General features: G+C 55.5%; 2 protein-coding genes across 3 annotated transcripts in view; one reads left to right on the top strand and one right to left on the bottom strand.

Moving 5' to 3' along the window:
* Nucleotides 1-503: 503 nt before the first annotated feature.
* On the bottom strand, nucleotides 504-11,636 carry LOC311440731 (uncharacterized protein). Its single transcript, XM_084527991.1, has 5 exons — nucleotides 11,544-11,636; nucleotides 2,859-3,329; nucleotides 1,623-1,949; nucleotides 1,301-1,467; nucleotides 504-683 (listed from the first exon to the last, which is right to left on the bottom strand). Exons 1-5 carry the CDS (start codon nucleotides 11,605-11,607, stop codon nucleotides 639-641), a joined length of 1,074 nt encoding a protein of 357 aa, XP_084384117.1. The 5' UTR covers nucleotides 11,608-11,636; the 3' UTR covers nucleotides 504-638.
* A 6,730-nt stretch (nucleotides 11,637-18,366) lies between these two features.
* TESK2 (testis associated actin remodelling kinase 2) overlaps nucleotides 18,367-20,659 on the top strand; it is a 75,841-nt gene continuing 73,548 nt past the window's right edge. The window contains exon 1 of one of the 2 annotated variants that reach the window (XM_084527980.1): nucleotides 18,367-18,560. The gene's annotated coding sequence lies outside the window, so the exon portion shown is untranslated. The remainder of the gene's footprint in view (nucleotides 18,561-20,659) is intronic. The other variant, XM_084527981.1, reaches the window with a different exon arrangement.

Genomic DNA, 20,659 nt, shown 5'->3' with positions numbered 1-20,659 from the left:
GCACGTAAGAAGGAAGCAGAGCAGTCTGTCACCCTCCCAGCAGGTGTTTCAGGATGTGCAGTGTCAAGCCTGGGACTAAAGCTGAAACAGGAGCAAAAAAAAGTGCAAGGAAAAAAAATACTTAAAAACACAGAACAAGAGGGAGCCTAGGAGAACTGATCTTCTCATCCCTGGATCCCTCAGAAAACAGCAGTCTCCTTTGCTAGCACTTTGCTGACCCCATCAGTGTAACAGCTTTTGCGTGGATCACTTGCCCATCTCCTTTGAAAGCAGCAGCTGCGAAGACGGACAGAAGGACTCCACGCAGAATGTGATGGTCAGAGTTGTCATGGCTAATCGGTCACCCCACACAAAGGAGGAGGCACCCCTTTGGGGCATCTTTTTGAGGAGAGCCTGGAGGAATAAGCCAGACCTGGGCTCTGATTCCCGACATAAAAACTTCAACAACGAACTATTTAAAACATCTAAAACCAAAAGCCGCCTGAAAAAAACAAAAACAAAAAAACAAGAAACCAAAATTCTTTCATTTGTGTGCAAGTCAGAGCCCCCTCATTCGTCAGCAGATTGTCTGGGACCAAGTCCTCAAGGCCTTCTCCTCTGGGAAGTTCAGCCTGCCAGGCGGAGGACAGCCTGGGTGCCTAGTAGCTGTAGAGTGAGAGGGGAGTGTCCTCCATCATGTCATCCTGGAAGCAGAGAAGAGCATGTTTTAGCCTGCGTGATGGCACAGAGCCCCAGCCAACACCACAAATATTGTCCCTGTGCAGGTCCTGGATCTTTGGGCAGTCCCTCTTCCCTTTTAATGAGGCTCTGGGAGAGAAGAGGTGCGTGCAGGTGGAGGATGTAGAAAACCCTGGCTGTGCAGAGCTCCACTCAGGCTGTGCCAGCATCAGCTTGCTTGCTAGCTGCAGGCCAGCAGCAGTGAGCCTGTCCCACCCCTGGAACAGAGCACAGAGCCTGCTTTGTCACGGTCACAAGGCAAATATATCAGAATACAGGAGAAGAGGCTAGGAAGGTGTTTGAGGGGCAGTTTGCATGGTGCTCCCCTTCCTCTCTCCATTTAACCTCTTGCTGTTCCCCTTCAGAGCGAGGGGAAGGCAGATGGCTTCTTTAGCTGTCACCCTTGAGACTTGTCACCTCAAGGCAAACCCCTGTGGGAAGGAGAGGGACCTACGAGGGAGCAGGGGTTGTGATCAGCATCCATCCTTCCCCCAAATACCCCAAAACTTTGCTAATAAAGTAAAAGGGTAACTGCAAAGAAGACAAAAGCTGGTACGAAGCCAGCCCGTGTCAGCCCACTCACCATGGGGAGGTCCTGGAGGCGCCGGAACTCCATGCGGCTGTTGTGCTGGCGGTACCGCAGGAAGCCCACCAGGCCGAGGATGCCCACCATGACGATGAAGACGGAGATGACCGCGATCACCAAGGGATCGGCCCTCGTCGTGTCAGCCAAAGGAGAACTCGGTAGCTCTGCAAGGACACCAAGGAAATGAGGCCACAGGAAAGCCTTCGCCGGCTGGAGTAGCAAAGCCCTCTCTTGGTGTGACTTAGAGGAAAGGAAATCTGAGGTACGCCCAACCCTTTGCCATGTTTTGTGAGAGCAGGGACAAAAGCAGAGCATTTACCTGGGTTTTCATCATCACCAACATCCAACACAGAAGCCTTCTCGTGCATGGGCTCTAACGGGTGCTCCAGAGGAGATGTGCTGGTGGGGCTGGCGGCTGTGCTGGTGGCAGAGCTGCTCACAGCGGGTCTCGTGGTGATGGTACCGGAGGCAGCAGCAGAGGATGTGCTCCCTAAGGTGGAGATGGGAGCCAAGGAGGTTCTGGGCTCCATGGTGCTCACCTCTGTGGCACCCACAGGGCTTGTTCCTGGCCTGGTTTCAGACCTTGCCTCTGTGGGCCCCATGGTCTGTCTGTCTGAAGGCCCCAGCTGAGAGCTGTTGGTGGTTGCTGCAAAATAGGGACGAACAAAATAGGGACAAATGGTCATTTCAAAGGATCGAGTGCAAATGCTGTGGGACTGGACAAAATAGAAGCAAGGCTGTGAAGAAGGCAGATGGGGACTACAGGAAAAGCAGCTTTCTGATAACCCGTCAGAAAACAAGCAGACACAGAGTGCAGACGCAGCAGAGCCACACTGTGGGGCACAGTGCTAGAAAGTTCTCTTGGTTCTCATATGTGCCAGTCTGCAATGTCAGCCAACCTCAGCTGGCCCCACTAGTCCTGTCCTCTGCGGACAAAGGACAAGCAGGGAAGCCTCAAACAGCTCTGCACAGAGCTGGAGATCACCCCGGAGCAAGAAACTGGGAAATGTCTGTCCTCCCTCCTTATGGGAAGCACAAAGGCTCTGCCCAGCAACTGGGCAGCAGCATCCCCTGAGGCTGTGTCACAGAGCAGCAGGACCCCGGGACACAACCAGGGTAAAGGATACCCTTGTGCACAAACACCACGCGAATCAATGGTCAATGTGCCATGCATCAGGGGGGTGACAATCCCAAAGTGGCTGGGAATGGGATCCCAGCCCCTCAGAGCCCAGCTGAGGAGCACTGCTGAAGTGCATTGGTCAGGATGAGGTATACAAAGGCCTTCCCTGCACACCATCAACATCCTCATCAGCAAGCAGCCAACAGAATTAATACCACAAGTAATGGGGTTTGCGAGGAGGATGCTGAACTCACAGCACCTCTGCAGGTCAGTCCCACTGAACGGGACAGGCCTAATGGCTCTTCCCAATTCTGCCCCCCTCTCCGGTTCCCACCAGAGTTCACAGAAGCAGAAGGACGTTCAGCACCGTAAGTTCCCGGTTTGTGCACCCTTGGGGCAGGACTTTCTGCACAGCCAGGAAAGGCAAAACCTCACCGAGCACGCTGTTCAGAGGAGTTGTTGGGGTCGCGCTGCTGGCATCATCCATTTCTTCGGTTGTGCTGAAAGGCTCCGTCACTTCACGGTCGGGCTGATTTTCTTCCAGAGTGCTGCTGGCTGTCGGGGCAGGGGAGGGGATTTCAGTGCTGCTGTTATCTGATGAGCTCACATTGTGGTGCTCACGTTGTGTAACCGGGATGTCTGTGGGGCTGGCAGTAGCAGAAGGCTGCAGTCTCTCTGCCTCAGTGCCTGCCACGGTGGTGGCAGAGGTGGAGGCATCTTCCACCTCTGCACCGTGGGCTCCCGTGACGTTGAGCGTTGCAGCAGTCACGTTTATCCCCAAGCTTGTCTCTGGAACAGCAGTAGTGTCTGGATTGAGGTCAGAGGTTTCCCTGAGCTGATGAGAGGTTGGCGTGGTGCTAAGAAAAGGTGTTGTCACCGAGGTCTCTGTTGCCTTCTCTCCTTCTCCTAGGGAAGAGAGTTAAGAAATGCTGAGAAGTTTTACAGAGATCCCACACTGAAGGAAGAAACGGAATGGAACATCAGGGCCTGAATCTTTCCATCTTGTTAACTCCAAATCCAGCACAGATTTGTACCTGGGGAAGGGGTTCAAAGAGCCTCTCTGCCCTCTTGGCCTCCCTGCTCCAGGGAACCTGTCTGTACCCTCCTCCCTCTCCGTTCTGTGTTCCTGCTCTGTGGGGTCACCATCTCCACCCCTTCTGCCCCAGAGCACCTTTTGAACCTTTTTAGAGGATTTGATTGAGAAAGTAAAGACGAGTCAGAAGTGGTGTAGAAAAAATACAAATGGGGAAAATGTAGAAGTAGATCCTCTGTCTCCCCTGGCTAGAGGAATTGTAGAAAATTGTTTATAAAGTTTGTGTCTGGCGAGGGTAAAGCTTATATTGCTCGTCATCTGAGTAGTGTTGTGGGTTTGCTGTTGGAGGGAAGGGTAAAATGCGTAGCTAAAGGGTACTACAGAGCTGTAAAGCAGCTGGTGGTGTGCTCTGGGAGCTGCCTTCACGAGCTATTTATGAACGCATCGTCACCATAAAGCGTGGCAGTGTTCTGCTGTCACAGGCCTGGGGAGCTGCTCAGCCTCCCCCTGCAGCGGGCAGGGATCCCCCGCTGGATCCCCAGCCACCAGACGGGGTGACAGCACGCGGGAGGAGGGAAGCCACAAGGCTCTGACACTGCTGTTCACAAACATGGGCCCTGTGAGGGTTTTTGAGGTGTGTAAACAAGAAAAAAAAGAACACACAGAGGAATATAGTCACATCAGGATGGGCTTTCCAGACCACTTAGGAACATCGCATGGCCAATATTTTCGCTATTTCTGTCCCGTGTTTCTACCTAAGCCACTGAGGCATGATGAACCACTGCAGAAAAACATAAAGGTACTGGAGGAAATCCATCTTCGTGCCCATGCTCTCCATAGCAGAGAAGCATCTGAGGCAGATGCCGTAACCAAGAGACGTTCACCCACCGACAAAGCAGCCCACTCCGGCACAAAGGCCTTGCGAAAACCACAGCAGTTTTTAAAAGCTCTTCAGAACGGGCACAGTTATCAGAGCTCCTCTCCAGCTACGGCACTTAACAGGCCCTAAAAAAAGACACAACGCATCTCGAGAGAGAGAGAGAGAGAGAGGCTCTCGCAGTACCCCAACCAGCTGGAGAATTCACAACCGAGGAGCAGCCTGACGGAGCTGCGCTTCCCCGGCCCGGGCCCCAGTCCCATGAGGGCTCCCGCGGGGGAAGCAGGAGCAGCTCGGCCCCGCTCGGCACATTCGGAGAGAACAGGCTCTCGAGAGGAGCCCCAGTTGGGGCGACTTCAACGTGAAGGGCCGAAGGTGTAAGTGATGCTCCTTTTGGTGTCGCCTGGATCTGTCCACAACAAAGCGAGCTGCTCTCTGAAATGGAGCTAAGGTATAGGATACAGTAACACCCGGAAAGAGAAGAGCTGGGATCACAGCTCTTCATGTGACAGTTTCCAGCCCCAAAAACCAGCACTGCTTATTCGGTGAGCTGCCAACTAGGCGAGATCCCAGAGCAGCTGGGCAGCGCTGAAGGCCCCTGCAGCAGAGGCAGATGCTCGGTAAACACGCGGCTACCTGCTCCCGCGTGGCGAGGCGCACACAGAGCTGCGCTGTTGCTGCGGGGTAAACAGGAAAGGCGGTGGCCAGGTGCCCGGCCAGCAGCGAGCCTGGCTACGTGCTGCTCTGAATTGCTGGCCTGTGCCCCGGCCAGCGTCCCATGGGGTGGGCGAGCTGCGATTGGGGTCACGCAGAGAAAAGGTCTGGGGAGAGCTGTCTTGCACAAGAGCAAGTGACTCTGAAATGGCTGTGCTGCTTTTCTGGCTCCGAAAGGAAAAGCAGGGGGAAGGAGGATGAGTCTGGGCCCTGTATAGGAGCTGGCATCCCTGCCGGGAGGTGCTGCGGGGTAGGAGGGTTTGAGGGCCAAGCAGCTCCCCTCATCCTGCTAACACTACCCTGGTCCTGCTGTAACACAGCTCCCTGCTGTCTGTGACAAGAAATGCTGGTGGGAGGGATATTTCCCTAAACTCTTTCCTCCACGAGGAGCCACACGGCTCCTTCTCACAGAACTGCCCAGTGCCTGTGACTGCCAGGGAAGCGGTGCCCAGGAGCACAGGCTGCTCCAGCCCTGTATCTGACAGGAATCCAGCAGGACCATTTCAGGAAGGTTTGTGCTACAGCACACCCAGACAGGCTGCTGCTGTGACACCACAACATTTAAAACCCATTATGCAGAGAATTGCAGTAGAAATGTTAAAATTGGCAGGTATGGAACAGGAATGGACAGCAGGGATGCCCTCGGGGGGCTTTGAGCACCGCAGGAGTTGATGGCACCTGGATTAGCATGTCAGCGGGCCCAGCACAAGTCAGCACACCAGTTCAGGAAACAAAGGAGAGCCTGAAAAAAAAAGGAGAGCCTAAACGAAGCTAACACAAAAACTCAAGCCATTAGGAGATGATGGTGAGTAGATAAGGAACAAGGCAAGAGCCATAAGATGGACAAACAGACAAAAGACAGGGAGTAAATCCTGGTCACTCAGGGACAGACGGACAAAAGATGGACAAAAGATCCCGTCACTGCCTATCAGCTTCCAAGAGTAAGGGCACAGCCAAAGAAAGCACAAACCACCAAGCCAAGCACCAGGGGAAGTTACCTGCAATTTGGTGCCTGTCAGCACGTGGATGCTAAAGAGCACAAGCACCGGTGAGTTTTTCTTCAGTTTTGTTTTAAAATAAAGATACCCCTCCAGGGTTTTGCATTAAGATTTGCGACACTGTTGGTTCGATGCCACAGCTTTGTTCCCCCTGCTCTGCTCTGGATCCTCGGTGCCCTCTAATTCTGCAAATCCCCAGCCCCAGCAGCGCGGCTGCTGCTCCAGTCGCTAAGTGATGATGATTTCAGATGTTTATTAGCTCCTTGCAGGGATGCAGGTCAGAGCTCGTTACTCTGGCATCTTCCTGGAGGAGCTCTGCTTCCTGCACCAGATGCCAGGGAGGCTGCGGCTGCACTGCCTGCGGCATCGTCCTGCGGACGAGGGCACCAGGCCCTCCTCTCAGATGGGAAGGGAAGGAGTTAGTGCAGACACTTCACCCTCCCGGGGATCCTCCAAGGCACCACAGCTGCAGCACACCAAGACAGCTGGTGAAGGCGCCGTCACCCTGGGATCACAACGAAGCCCCAGCAGCCGCACCACGAGTGAAGCAGCCAGCTGCACGAGCTCCGATAATAACAGCATCTCTGTTTCCCTGATGGGGAACCACGGGGAGGTTTGCTTCGGCTGTGCTGCGGTTCCTGCTAACACAGAGCTTGCTGGCTGTCCTCTGGCTGTCCTGCCCCCGGGTCTGTGCTCACCACCGGGCTCAGTGTGTTTGGTGAGAACCGGCGGTCTCAGACCACATCGGGGCAGGGCTGGTGGAAACGGAGCGGCAGCTCCCATCAGATAGTGCTGACTGCAGTGACCTCTGCCTGGGAACCGAGAGGGGCGAAGGAAGAGAGAGGCCCTGAGGGAGGAGGGTTGCAGCCAGCCAAGAAGCCCCCATGTCTTGGAGAGGGGTGGGAAACGCTCCCTGCTTTGTGAGGGAAGGGAGGGCTCCGAGCATCAGCCTGCGGCTCCAGCCCCTCTCCAGGGCCACACCACAACGCTGAGGGACCCGCACACATCAGCCATGCTCCCAGCAGCTCTGCAGCAGACGTGGTATAAATATGCCAGAGTGAAGGAAGCCAGCTCTGCAGGAGACGGGGCTGTTCCTGCTTCGCACTCCCTGCCCGAGCTTCGGGGCTGGGGCCAAGCGAGGGGCCGGGGAAGGTTTGTACGAGCCTGTACAACCAGGACAGGGCACTGCTGCTCTCAGGGCAGCCACGCAGAGTGGGGATGTCTCCTCCATCCAGCCAGGTCTCACCTCTGCCACGGCAGCCACCCCACCTTGTATTTGTTTCTCGGGATAAAGCAGGGCAGCGAGACAGAGCAGGGACCACAGCTGGACCAGCCTGTGGATAAGCACATCCACGAACTTGTCCCAATCCCCGAGGTGTCTTCTGCACCCTCCTCTCAGCCAGAAACAGCAGCCTGAGCTCCCCGAGGGTCAACATAAATCCAGCTCCAGTTCACAGGCTTTACTGCCGTTTCTAAAATCCCTCTTACAGAGAGCCTAGGGTGAGCTGTAGGAGTCACGCAGGGTAAGGGAGCCAGGGGCAGGCTGGCTGCAGGGCCTTGAGAGGGCAGAGGAGACCCAGACAAGAGCTGAGCACAAAAATGAGAAAGGATCCACCCAGGATTTCCCTAAAAGTGCCGATGGGAGCAGGGCTCCCCGGTGCTGATGAATCGATCCCCCCACGCAGGCTGTCACTGTCTGCGGGTGGCGCTCACTGGAGTCAGCTTCCTCCGGAATGACTGTCAAACCACTGCTCTGATTCATGGAGAAGGCACCCAAACCCTTCCAAAATGCTATTTTTGTGCACTAACTGAATCCAGTTTCCACTTCAGCGTAACAGCTCAGGTCACAAACGATATAGTGAAATGCAAAATTAAGATAACATTTAAAGAGTAACAGCCCAAGCTGTAACCTATATGTATTTAAGCAATTATATCCTCTTGCTTAGCAAAGTACTCCATTAAGCGCAGAAATTATCTTTTGTTGCCAGTTATTACATCTTTATGGTTACCAACCAACGGTAATTAAACAACCTCTTCAAGGAGCAGGAGCTTAAGCATAAATGCACGTAAAGCCATCTAAGTGGGATTTAAACCCAAGGCTCTTAATTTCATTTAAAAGCAGAGCCGGGGTGCGTGCTGATCAGATAGCAGCCCAGCCTGACCTCAGAGCCCCGAATTAAGGAACCCGGGTGGCGGAGGTGGCGGGAGCCCTTGGGGTGGGTGCCGGATGCGCCCAGGGATGCTGCAGAGCAAACACCCTCCCCATGGCAACTCGAGGCTCACGGACACAGACCCGGGGCAAAGGGCAGCTGCTTTGTACACTCGGTCCCACTTTGATCCCTCGCAGGACCTCGGTGGAGGTGGGATGCCACCAGGCTGAATTTGCAGCGGGTTCCAGCAGAATCCCAACCAGGGCTGATGCCGGGACTGTCCCCGTCTGTGTCACAGCAGAGAGGGGCCAAACAGGCTCCGGGTGCTGCAGGGAGGCCAGGCATGGGGCGCAGGGACAGATCCGTCCTTGCAGCCCATTTGGGGACCACAGAAGCGCCCTTGCACAGCACAAGTTAATTCACACCACCCTGTGAGCTGAGCCGTGCCGTGTAGGGCAGGCAGCAGAAGCGAGGGAGCCGAGCTAGAGGTGCCGAGCGCCCGGCGCGGCTCTGGAAGCTGGCCAGGCCAGGCACGTTGCAAAACGAGGGCTGTGGTGTAAGGGACAGGAATAGAAACCAGGTCTCCTGACCGAGAAGCTCCTTCCAGCCCGATAGGCAGAAGGCCTCGAGCTGAGCACGAGACGGGGCGCAGATTAGATACAGGGTGCTGAGCGAGCGCGGCGCCGGGGAAGGACAGCTCAGCGCCCGACCTGCCCGGGCAGGCAGGAGGATGCTTCCCCAGGGCATCTGCAGATGCCGGGCCTGAGGTGTGAGCCCCTGGGGAGCAAAAAGGGGAGGCAGGAGCCTGCTGGTGCTACCGCCTTGCTTGGTGGCACTGCATTTGGGATGGGGGACACCGGATCACGGTGGCATGGCAGAGATGGGCAGAGGGAGAGCTGCGAGAGCAGAGATGAGCAGGCCTGGGAAGAGCAACAAAAATGCCAAGCATGAGTTCTTCAATACCGGGAAAAGCCAAAAAAAAACCCACGGCACAGACATGCCCAGGGCACGCAGCAGTGCCGGAGCCTGTGCCGGGGAGGTGCAAGTCGTGGCTTTGCTTGGCCACCACCATCTCCCCAGCCGGTTATTTTCCACTGGCCGCATGCAGCTACAAAGCGCCCTGCTGGGCAGGAAGGTGCCCAGGAGGCTCCCACGCCGGCTGCTCCGTACCCGAGAACGAGGACTGAGCTGTGATAAAGATGCCTTTGCCCAGGACTGGCCTTGTCTGGGGCTGCAGACCCCAATAAACACAGCAACAGCAGGGAGATCTGGCATCAGCCGGCCCCGGCCCTGATTACTTCAGGAGCCACAGCTGCAGTGGAGGAAGCACTCATGTCATTAGGAGAAAATTAATTAGCCGGTTGCCTTAATAGCAGCCCCATGTCAGCAGGGAGCCTAGACAGTGTGCTATGAGCTGGGGGAGAGCCTGCAGGGCTGCTCGGCCTCCAGACCTTACGCGAACTGCCCTACAGAGCGTGGCAGCCCCACAGAAACCCCAGCAGCGACTGTGTCCATCCTTGGGCTCTTCCCAGCTCCTCTTGGCCTGGAGGGATGGGGCCAAGGGAGCTGAAGGAGGCGAGTGCTTCAAGCACGTGCCATCAGGCTCCTGATGGACAGGGAGAAGAGAGCGAGTGTGTAAGTGGCACCCATGGCACGTCTGCGGGGCATGTTGCCTGCCTGCACAACCCCAGGCACCCACAAGTGTCCCCTCTGCTTGCAAGGCAGCTCAGCACGGAGAGGGGAGGCAGCCCAAAACTACGCCGGGGGGGTTATTTTTAAGGCTAATGGTGCTGGAGGAAGTGGATTTCCGCAGGCAGCGAAGAAAGGCTGCATTGAGAGCTGGGGTGGGCAGAGCACGGGGACACAGCAGCACCAGCCCCTGCCTGGCCCCACGGCAAACGCGGCCGGAGGGGGGGCAAAGAGGATCGGCACCGGGAGCAGGGCAGGGACCCTTCTGGGTGCCTGGTTTGGGGCAGGTTTGTGGGGTGGCTGTTGGCTTTGGGGCCAAGCTCAGGGTGCCCCCCTTCCACCATCGCTGTCCTGTGGGGATTCTCTGCTGTCTCGTTCAGGACTGAGCTTGCCATGTGGTTTTTGTTACTGGTGGCAGCTCTTCCGTGCCATTTATTTCACAAAATATTTGCTCTCTCGGCTGGGGCTGGGACTAGCTGGCAGATCCAAAAGCTGCGAGGATGAGGGCCAGGCCAGCCGCATAGGTGCCATTTCCTGAGGCCACAAAGGGACGCTGGGACTGGGATGTTAGGCACGAAACAACCCAGGAAAAGTCCAGCACAATGTTAATTCTGGCACGTCCCAGCACTTTGAGTCTTGGACGTTGCAGCGGGAGGGCTCCCACGAGCCAGCAGAGGAAAGCAGCTCCCTGGGGTACCCCGGCGTGCGCGATGGGGCCAGCGCAGGCAGCAGCAGCCCCGAGCTCCTGCACTGCTACACCCCGTAAGGGCACAGCCACCCTCATACGGGCAGCGTGGCTTTATCCAGGGCTTTCCCAGCAGAATGGGGTCTGCTTCGGGACCGCTTCACCGTGCTCAGCCTCAAACCCAGACAAACCGCATCCGGGGCGCCAAACCTCAGCCCGAGCTCAAAAACCTCAGCAGCTCCCAGCGCCGGGCACCCACGGGGGGCTCCCAGCAGCCGTTGTTAGAGGCAAAAAAGCACCCAAAAAAATCTCATCCCTTCATCCCCAACTGCTGCCCTTTGCCGCGCTGTGACCCGATCGGGGTCTGGCCGAGTTTTTTTTTTTTTTTTTCTTTTTCCTTTTCTTTTTTCTTTTTCCTTTTCTCTTAGCAGCCAAGCAGAAGGACCACGCTTGCTCGCCGAGCCCCCCCCCCCCGCTTTGTCACTGCCACGGCCAGGGGGATGGCGACGGCTCCAGCCCCTGCCCCTGCCCCTGCCCCGCCGCGTGGCCGCCAGCGCGACGCTGCGAGCCCACGTGGGGACGGGGCTACCGCGGGGGGGGCTCGGGCTACCGGGGGGCTCCTCGGGCTACCGGCGGCGCTCCCCCCATGCGGCTCCGGTGGTCGCCGCCACCTCCCCTCCCGCTTTGTCCCCGGTCCCCTCGGTGCCAGCTCCGAGGCTCGGACCGGGGACCGGAGCTCGGCTCCTCGGGGCGACCCCCGGGGACCCCCTCCTCGCCCCCCGCAGCTCTCGGGCTTTGCCCAAATTTCGGGGCTCGCCCCGCGGGGTCCCGGCTGCGAGCTGCGGAGCCCCCAACCCCGACGGCGCCCCCCAACTCCCCCGGTGCTGCGAGCCCGGCGGGCCCCCCCCCCCTCCTCCCCGTTGATTTCTCCCCCCATCCCGGTGCCCCCCCGGCCCGGTGGCCGCCCCCGGTACCTGGCAGGGCGCAGAGCAGGCAGCAGGCGGCCAGGCGGAGCAGGGCGCCCCGCGTCCCCTCCATGCTGGGCCGAGCCGCGCTGCCTCCGCCGGCGGCACCGGGGCGGGAGCGGGGCGGGAGCGGGGCGGGCCGGTAAGCGGGGCGGCCCCGGTCGTGGCTGTGCGGGGAGGGGGGATGCTGACACCCACCCCACCCCCGGACCGGCCCCGTTTGGGTCCTGGCATCCCCGGTTGTCCCCGTCCCGGGCATCCCCTGCCCTGTCCCGTGTTCCCCTACCCGTCCCCGGTTCGGTCCCTCCTCAGCATCCCCCCTTCTGGTCCCGCATCCCCTCTGGTACCCCCCCCGGTTGAGCCCAGCACCCCCGCTTCTGCCCCATACATCGATGTATGGGCAGCATCCCCCTGGGGGCCCTGTGCCACTTTGGGGTCCCTGGGCTGGGAGCGGGGTGCCCCAGGTGCCCCTGGATGCTGCCCTGGGTGGCAGTGGGGGTGCCACGAGTGGTTCCTGGGGCATCCCGCAGCCCTGTCCCACCCCTCTTGGGGTCTGGGCACTGCAAAGGCCAGGCCCTTTCCCCAGATATTTGCTGGGTGAAGGAAATCCCAGCCTGAGCACAAACCCAGACAGCAGCTGGGTCAGCCTTTGCCTTCCTTTTGGAAAGTCTGGTGGCATTCATCTGGTTGGCATTTCTGGAGAAGCAGCCCCAGTACGAAGCTGGTTGTGGGGAGGCGCCCTGCAGCCTGGGCTGTTTTCTGGAAGGACCAAAAATCCCCCTGCAAATCCCTTGGCCACTCTGCTTCCTCTCCAGCCCAGCTGGTTCAAGCCCTCCCACCCTGCCTGTCAGTGCTCACAGAAACTAATAAGGAAGGTTTGGGGCTTCTCTGATTTGGGAAGGTGCCTTTTGGCCATGGTACATCCCTTGCTGAACCTTTCTTGGGCTACTTTGGCAGAGGGGGGGCTCCGGGTCCTTTCCTCCACCCTGGTACCGGTGCCTGCAGCACAGTGTGGAAGGTGGAAATGGGTCGTTTTGTTCCTCCAGCCCTCACCTTCCTCCAACACAGCTTCTTGGTAGCTCTGCCCCTGGTTCTGGGGCAGGCAGAAGATTGCTGGGGTGATCTGGCTGTGCTGGAGCAGAGCTGATCGTCGTCTTCTATGGGCGCTTTCAAAAACCCCATGAAATCTCCCCCCCCTTCTTGGAAATGTGTTTCTAACCTCTTACTGCCACTGACTTCTGGCATCCCATTAAGGCAGAAGTAACGAGGCCTTTACAAACTTCCTAGCCCTTCAGGGGAATTATTTGAAGGGCATTTACAACATTTTGGACAGTTGTAGGAGCCTTCTGCTGCCTGGCACCACCCAGCCCCATGTGCGGGGCCGGGGCACCTCCGCTCCTCGTGGTGCACACCCCAGGGACCTGGGCTGGATGTGACCCACGCAGCCCAACGCCCGCGTGCTTCTGACTCATGTCACTTCTCTGCTCTCTCTCCAGAGACACCGAAGCTATATCTGCCTCAGCTGGCTTCTAGACAGCGGCTCTCAGTCGTCAAGGTTACAGGTCCCTCCGCTTTAATTAAGCGTGTGTCTGTGGCACAGGGGATTTTCAGCAGCTGGGTGACAAGGAGAGCCGGGCTGGCCTTCCCCAAAGGGGTTGGTGAGCAGCATGATAAACCCGTGCAGATGAGCCCCCCTGCAGGCCAACGCTATTACTTTAGCTGATCTCGGCTCTCCTCATTAGGGTTATGATTAACGCATTAATGAGACACCTTGGGCTCCCCATAGCAGGGATGGGGCGGCTGGGAGCAGAAATGTGTCAGTGTCGGCGTGATGCCTTCCCCACTGCAGAGAGGGGAACAAAATGAGGGAGCACTTTGTAATGTCCTGCTGGTGCACTGCCGATTTCTCATGGACAGAGAGAAATATTCCCCCCAGACAGCGGGTGGCAGCCCCTGTGCCTGTGTGGCTCATGCAGGGGCTGTGGTTTGCTCAGGGTGAGTCCTCTGGGGTGTTCTCAAGGATCAAAACCACTCCTGCAAACCTGATCAGCACGCAGAGCAGCCAGGTCTGAGCAGCAAAGAGAGCCGAGGACTTGGAATAATTCCTGAACGAAAGTTTCATGCTAAAAACCCACAGCGCTGATTTCTGACCCTGTCTCACTCTCTTTGCAGAGGCTTTATTTAGTTCCTGTCCTTTCGCTTCTGGCTGGCGGCCAAGGCAGGGAGCAGGCCAGGGATGGTAGTGCTGATTATCTTCATTTAGTAAGAAGAAGAGAGTTACAGAAAATAAGTGAGTACAAAATAGTGGGAGCAAAGGGCACGGGGAGGAGGAGGGGGGATGCTGGTCCAGGAGAGAGGCACCAGCTTGGTGCTGGGTCTCTGTGGGGCACTAATGGTGCATATCTTATACTGGCCTTGCCCTGTGTCACCTGGCAAACCTGATTTTTTGGGATGGTTGGGCATGATCGGTGTTGGGCTGGGGTAGAGGGACAAGAGCAGCAGCCCCAGAAAGCTGCTCCCTGCTCCAGAAATGCTGAGGGGCTGAGAGGAGCTGCTCCCAAAAGGAAATGACCCTCAAGGGAAGGGGTTTCAGCTCACTGGGAGCTGACTGCCTGGTGCAGAAGAGAGAAGCCGAGGTGAGTCACTCCCCGTCTCCAAGCCTGAAACATTAAAACCATTTTTTTATCAAAAGAAAATTAAATCTCATGAGTCAGAGAGAAGAAAAAAAAATAAAAGGATTTGCCAGAGCAGAAGATGCTGCTGGGTGACTCGCAGGCAGACAGAAGGAGCATTTGCTCGGCGGCCCAGGAGAGTACATCTCCTCTGCCACTCCTCCGCTGCACAGAGCGCTGCCATTCGTCTATTTTTAATAGCAGTGACACAGGCAGTGAACTGCCTTCAAGGCTGGGAGCTTGTCGTCCTTCCCCTGCGCATCTGTCCTGACTCAGCTCCTCTCCGAGGGCTCTGCGCTGCTCCGTACCCCGGCGGAGGAAGAAGGGGAAAGCAAAGTGGGTACAAAAAAAGTAGATTGGAGAGCAAAGGCTCTCCCAGGCGCAGGGTCAGCCCTGTCCCACCACCCCATTGCTTGCACATCCTTGTAGCCATCCAGCTTGGCACCACTCCATAACCTCAGCACCACCAGCAGCTTGGCTGGAGCCCTGCTATGGCACCATGGCAGCGTGACGGGCCCTGAGCCCCAGCCAAGGCAGCAGATGGCCACGACGAGCAGGCTGGGAGGACGAGGCTGCAGCACCGGTCACAGCACGGCAGCTGCCTAGCTGGGAGTACCCATCTGTCCCAAAACGAGCTCTCTTTGGTTCCTCATGCTGCTCTCAGCCTCCAGTGCTGGCTTGCCCAGCCTTGTGGAAGAGGAGAGTGGAGGATGCTCTGACAGGGGATGCTGCAGCATGGCTTTGTACATGAGGATGTGCTGGTTGCCTTGTCCTCATCGATGGTGGGACAGCATCACTGTCCTCTTCCTTACCACACATTTAAATCCTCGTGCAGAGGACAGCGTGCAATCATCCCCACAGAGCCCTTCCTGTAGCTGGGAGGGTGGCTGGGACACGGTGAGGAGCACATGGTCCAAACACATCCCCTGCCGCATGCTGCCCTGCTCGGAGCAGTGGGAAATGCTCTCTCATCCGTGAACGACCCTCACCTTGGTCTGCAAAGGCCATCTGCAAGGCAGGCAGGGGTGGGAGGATGCTCCTGCAGGGCAGCCTGTTGGGATGCTTTTTGAAATCTCAGGGGTTTGGCTTGTGACTGTGAGCCTACAGGGATCCTTACTTGCAGCTATCCCATGAAATGTCTGCCTAGCACAGGGCAGGAAAAGGGACAGTGTTGACATTAGGCAAGGGGCAAATTCCAGGCAGTCCCTCTGGGACTCTCTTGCCTGGCTCCCATGAAATGACTTCAGATTTATCCTGGTGTCTAAAGAGGATGTTTTTGCTTGAGGGGCTTCATCACATAAAATACTTCATGGGTTAAGTCACTAAAATGCCTGCTCTCATCACAGTGCTGTGAAGTTACCCACTACCTCGTTCCCCTGGGAAGGTAGAAAGGCAGCCCCCTTTGCTCAACGCTTTTTAATTTTGGCCCCCACAAAACCTCCCTGCTGGGGACAACACTTGCTCTGCTGTCGTGGAAGCAAACTTGTGTGGCTTCATTGCAGCATCTTTATCCTTGGGAAGGAGAAACCTCCCAAACTTCTCCGCCTCCGGGGCATTTCCAAAGCCCAGTGGAAGGGAATTCCCCCTCCCGTGATCTCATCCACATCTGGTGCCTGATTTTATTGCCACCCTGTGAGTGGCAGTAAAATCCTTGGCTGTTCTTTTGCCAGACCGGTTGTATTTATAAAGCCAAAGTGATCTGTCTGAGGGAGAGTCAGACCGAGAAAGCGGTGGAGCAGACCGCAAGCCACAGACCTGCTTTTTGGCATAGCTGATCTTTGCGTGGGGCAGCCAGCCCAGGGCAGGGGGAGGAGGGAGGAATACCTGCTCTGAGCTGAGCTCCCTGCCCTGTTCCCAGGCTGCGAGACCCTTCGATGCAAGAGAGAGATCACTAGATCGAAGTACACCGCGACATCCGCAAGACTTTTCCTTTGATATATCCCTTTGAAGTGTCTTTTAATACGGTGTTCATTTTTCTCTCTCCAGGAAACAGAAGGAGACTAAAAAAGCCACCTATCTTCTGCAGATATTGAGGCCATGGATTTGTTGGGTATTTCTGCCGGCTGCAAGGAAGGACGGGGGACTTCCTTAGACAAAGTTTCTGCGGTTGCTGTACGTGCACGTGTGGTCATCAGCAAAACCCATTCTTTTGTGCTTTCAAAACACAAGCCTTGCCTTTGAGATAAGGTGGTAGCAGTGTTCATAAGACTATCCCATCTCCCAGGCCTTCTCAAAACATGGATTGTTTGTGATATAAATCACAGGATCTCATGCAGTGTTGTGTGTTTCCAGTTGTGATTTAACTTTACTGAATCACACTGGCATATATTAATGCTGCTACTTTGCACCAGCCCATGGGATAAATGCTTATTCCTGGTTATTACCAATAAGACATTTGTAGACCAAAAACAGAAGCCACTAATATCTTGCCTGGAAAGCAGAAAAAAGGTGATATTTATGACAGGGAACTGGGGAAAGATAATTCATTTGCTTTAGTTCTGGGATTAGATCCCAAAAGGAGAAGTAATCAAAACCTGCCACCAGATGTCATCTTGCAGCTAACTAATAGCTTCCAACGCAGCCGGGACTAGGGGCACAGTGAGGTGAAACTGGAGGGCACTGACACTTAAAGAGGGCACAGAGCAGCAGGGATCCCTGCAGTCATTTAGAGAATGGCCACGGAGACTGAGATGTTTCAGTGCTTGCCCTGTAAAGTCTTTTCAACTCGCTTGGACAAATCCCAGCACCATGTGAAGTGCAGAAATTTAACTCTAAAAAATAAGTCCTAGCAGAAGACACCGACTGATCCGAGTAGTTCCACCTGTTCAGTCACAGATTAAAATACGGTGGGTATGCTGATCACTGTTTAATGGCTTAATTACAAAAGCTTCACTGCACCCTGTGCTCAAGCTGCCATTAGAATAGATGTTTGCAAATACTTGTTATTTAGCATTCGTGAGTGTGGGAAAATCACTGCATGGGAAATCCAGAAGGAAAATTAAATAAATTAAAAAAAAAAAAAGCTATTTTTTTTCCACGCAAACCACTGTTAATCTGTTACCTGTACAGAATTTATTACTTTTTTTTTTTTTTTTTTTTTTTTTAGTTAAATTTATGTAGAACATCTTACTGTAAACTTGTGTGAAATTCAAAGACTGAATTCAGTCAATAAATAGCAGGTTCGGGATTTTATCCCAGCTGCAAGGGCAAGACTTTGTTCACTGTTATCTCTAGAGCCGGTGCCGATGTTTCCAACACCAAAGTCCCCCAAGCGTGTTTTGGATCAAGCTGAAAAGTTTAGATGCAAAATTAATGATGGATAGGGGGAAAATAGAACTTATTTTTAATATGGGAAGGGTGAGCAGCGCGTTCTTGTCTGAGAACCCTTTTGGTTATAGCTCCTCCACTTGTAATTGTTTGGGATTCTTTTTGTTTGAATACAAGACTCTACAACAGACGAACTTTTTAATTTACTTTATTTTTTATTTGTTGAGTTTCAGTAAAAGTAGCTCAGATATTGCCAAGAATGAGGTAAGGAAAAAAAAAAAAAAAAAAAAAAAAACAAACAAAAAAACAAACAAACAAACAAACAAAAACAAAAACAAAAAACAAACAAACAAAAAAACCCATCAGTTTTGGTTAAAGGCCGGGGCAGGAGGGGGCCGTGAGGCGCTAGGGCAATGGGGGGGGGGGGCCGTGCCCAGGCCGTGGGGCCTCCATGAGCACCTGGGCCCGCTGACAGCTTCACGCCCACCGCTGCCTATAAACACGCGGGGATTGGCTCTCCTGCCCGCCCGTCAGAACGTGCGCCGCGCTCTTACTGGCTAGCTCTCTTATTTATAACCCGCCCACAGGGGCTGGCCAATGAGAGCGTAGCGCCCTTAGCAACGCCCCTCTCTCTTTCCTGCCGCTGGCTCCTGCTATCGTCCTGGGAGTTGTTGTCCCTGCTCCCGTTGGTTGAGGTACCTGCCACTCAAGCGCCCCTTAGCCAATTAGAAAAGAGCACTCACGTGGATTACCTGCGAACCCCTCCGCGCCTGCCTTCCCCTCCTCCATTGGCCACACCCCGCCGTCCATCAACCTTCTCCGGGCTCCGATTGGCTACAGGGGAGGGCGGTGGGTGTCGGGGTGCCGCCCCGCCTCCGGGGGCGGCTCAGTGGCGGTGGCGGCGGTGGCGGAGGCGGACGCAGAGGGAGGAGCCGCGACGCTCCGCGGCCCCCGCGCCCCGCAGCCGGGCTCGCTCCTCACATGGGGCCCCCTCGCCTCCCCTCGGCGGGCCGCTGAGGAGCCGGGCAGGCCGCCATGACAGCCCCCGCCGGCCGCAGGCCCCGCTGGCGCCGCCGCCGCTGCTCAGGTAACGGCCGGGGGGTGGGGGGAGGCCTGGCCCCGGGCGTCAGGAGCCGGGAGGGGACGCTGAGGGCTCGGGGGGAGCCGCCCGGGGGTCTGCGGGGGGCGGGTGGGCCCCCAGGGGGAGGGGGTGTCCCTGTGACAGGGGGTGTCCCTCTGATAGGGGGTGCCTGGGGAGCTGGCAGCCCCTTGGAGAGCACCACGCGGGGTTTTATTAGGTTTATGTCCTCCTAAAAGCCCTTACGGGTCGTGTTTAGGCTCGCTTTTGAGCAGCCTGCATGCTCCAGCTGGAATAATTTCTTCCCAGCTCAGCTCCTGGTGGTGTCCGGGGCCGTGGGGTGGCTTCGCGGGCTGCAAAACCACCAGGTGCGTGGCTCCAGGGGGTTCACAGGCGCTGGAATTTACAGCCCGCGATAAGGTGTTTTATGAGGAGCTGCGGTGTGCCCAGTGGGTTACTCGGCAGGGTGGCAATTTAGTCACCAGCTCTGGGAGTTGTTGTTGCATGCCGCGCTCTGACAGGCCGGTGAAAGCCTCGCTCCTGGACTTGTGCAGGACGGCGCTTCAGCCATCGTGATTCTTTATGCAGGCGACTTTGTAACTGCACGGAAGAAACACAGGGCTGAGGGAGGGGGATGTTGCTTCTGTGCCTGCTGCAGGAAAGAGTGAAGCTTGTGGTTCCCTTGCATCACAGGTTTCCTTTTTTCCTGTAGCTAAGAACCAGGCGTTTGCACAATGACCATGCTACGAGGATAAAATCAGAAGCTTTGCATCTTGCAGCCCGGCACAAAAAAAGTGCTCTTCTAGGCCAGATCAAAAATGATCACCATTTGTATTTTTTTTAAGTTATTTTCCTCCTTATTAGCTCCTTAGCGTATTCATTTCATGTTGTGTATTTGTCAGTAAGTACATCTGATAATCAGCTGCTGTGTCCTGGTGGCTCCATCTGTTGTCTGCTGCCAAGTCCTCTTTTTGACTTAGTTAGTAAGCTTCTTTTCATATGGCCCTGTCACTTTTTCTTAAGTTGAACATGTTTCTGGTAGTGGCTAGGCCACTTTTTTATGTGGTTGTCCCCGTGCTTGCACTGGAGAGCTGTAACAGCTTTTGCAACCAGCAGGGGATTTGCTTGAAATAACTTCGCTTTTGAAGCCTGACTTCATACGCTCCGGGTCTGTGGCTCACAACGGTGAGTTATAGATTTCCCCTCGGTACCCGAGGTGCTTCGGGTTGATGTGTAAATACCACCAGACTCTGGTGTCTCCAGTAACTCAGCAGCAGGTTTGGGATGTCCTGTTGTCCAAAAGGTCATAAATGAATTATCAGGGACCCTGTTACTGTTGTGTTCGTGCTGCCAGTACCTGCTGTAGACGTGGTACTGGGTGTCTTGCCCTGATGGGTTTTCTCACTGGCTGCACCGAAACAGCGAAGCGTTGCTTCCTGCCTGCCCTGAGAACCCCTGCAGACAGCTCTCGGCCCTCAGCTATAAACCTGGTGGGGCGGCTGGGGAGACTCCTTGATTACGGAGGTGTTAAAGGGAATCGAAGCCTTTTTATTTTATGCTGGTCAGGAGCTCAGCAAATGTCAGCCTGCTGCTTCTCGGCATCTTTGCTAAGCTCCATAGAAGCGTAGGGAAAGCCACTGCTTTCGGGATGTCCTGCAATTTTCATGTTTTCTTAGGCAAAGAGGATATATTAAGATGGTCTGTTTGAAGCAGCAGCTGTGTGTGATGGTTTGACCCTGCGACTGCGCTGCCCGTGCGTTGGTGTGACTGCAGCCAGGCGAGGAGACAAACAGATTTTTGCAAGGCCCGTCTGTACGGGTTCACTTTTGTTTTGTGTCTGGACTCGAGAAGCTGTTGGCAATTCCTTACTGTGGGCATAAGGATTGAGTGTTTTTTGTTGTTTGTGTGTTTTCCAATTATTTGCCTTCTCAGTGTGTGCCAGGCTTTATGCCCGTGCTTTATACGAGTATTTTTAAACTTACGGTGTTGGTCTCGAAGCCCAGGCTTTGCAGTAAGTTAACGTCTCGTCTCTTTCTGGTTTCAAACTTGGCTGCAGTCACAAAATAAATGAACTGTTTGTTTCAGCTCAGCCTCTTGCAAGGTTTGTT

Source organism: Aythya ferina (genome assembly GCF_964211825.1).
Source record: "Aythya ferina genome assembly, chromosome: 8".
NCBI lineage: Eukaryota > Metazoa > Chordata > Aves > Anseriformes > Anatidae > Aythya > Aythya ferina.
Note: the sequence above shows the minus strand (reverse complement) of the source record. Positions and strands in the feature narration are given on the sequence as shown.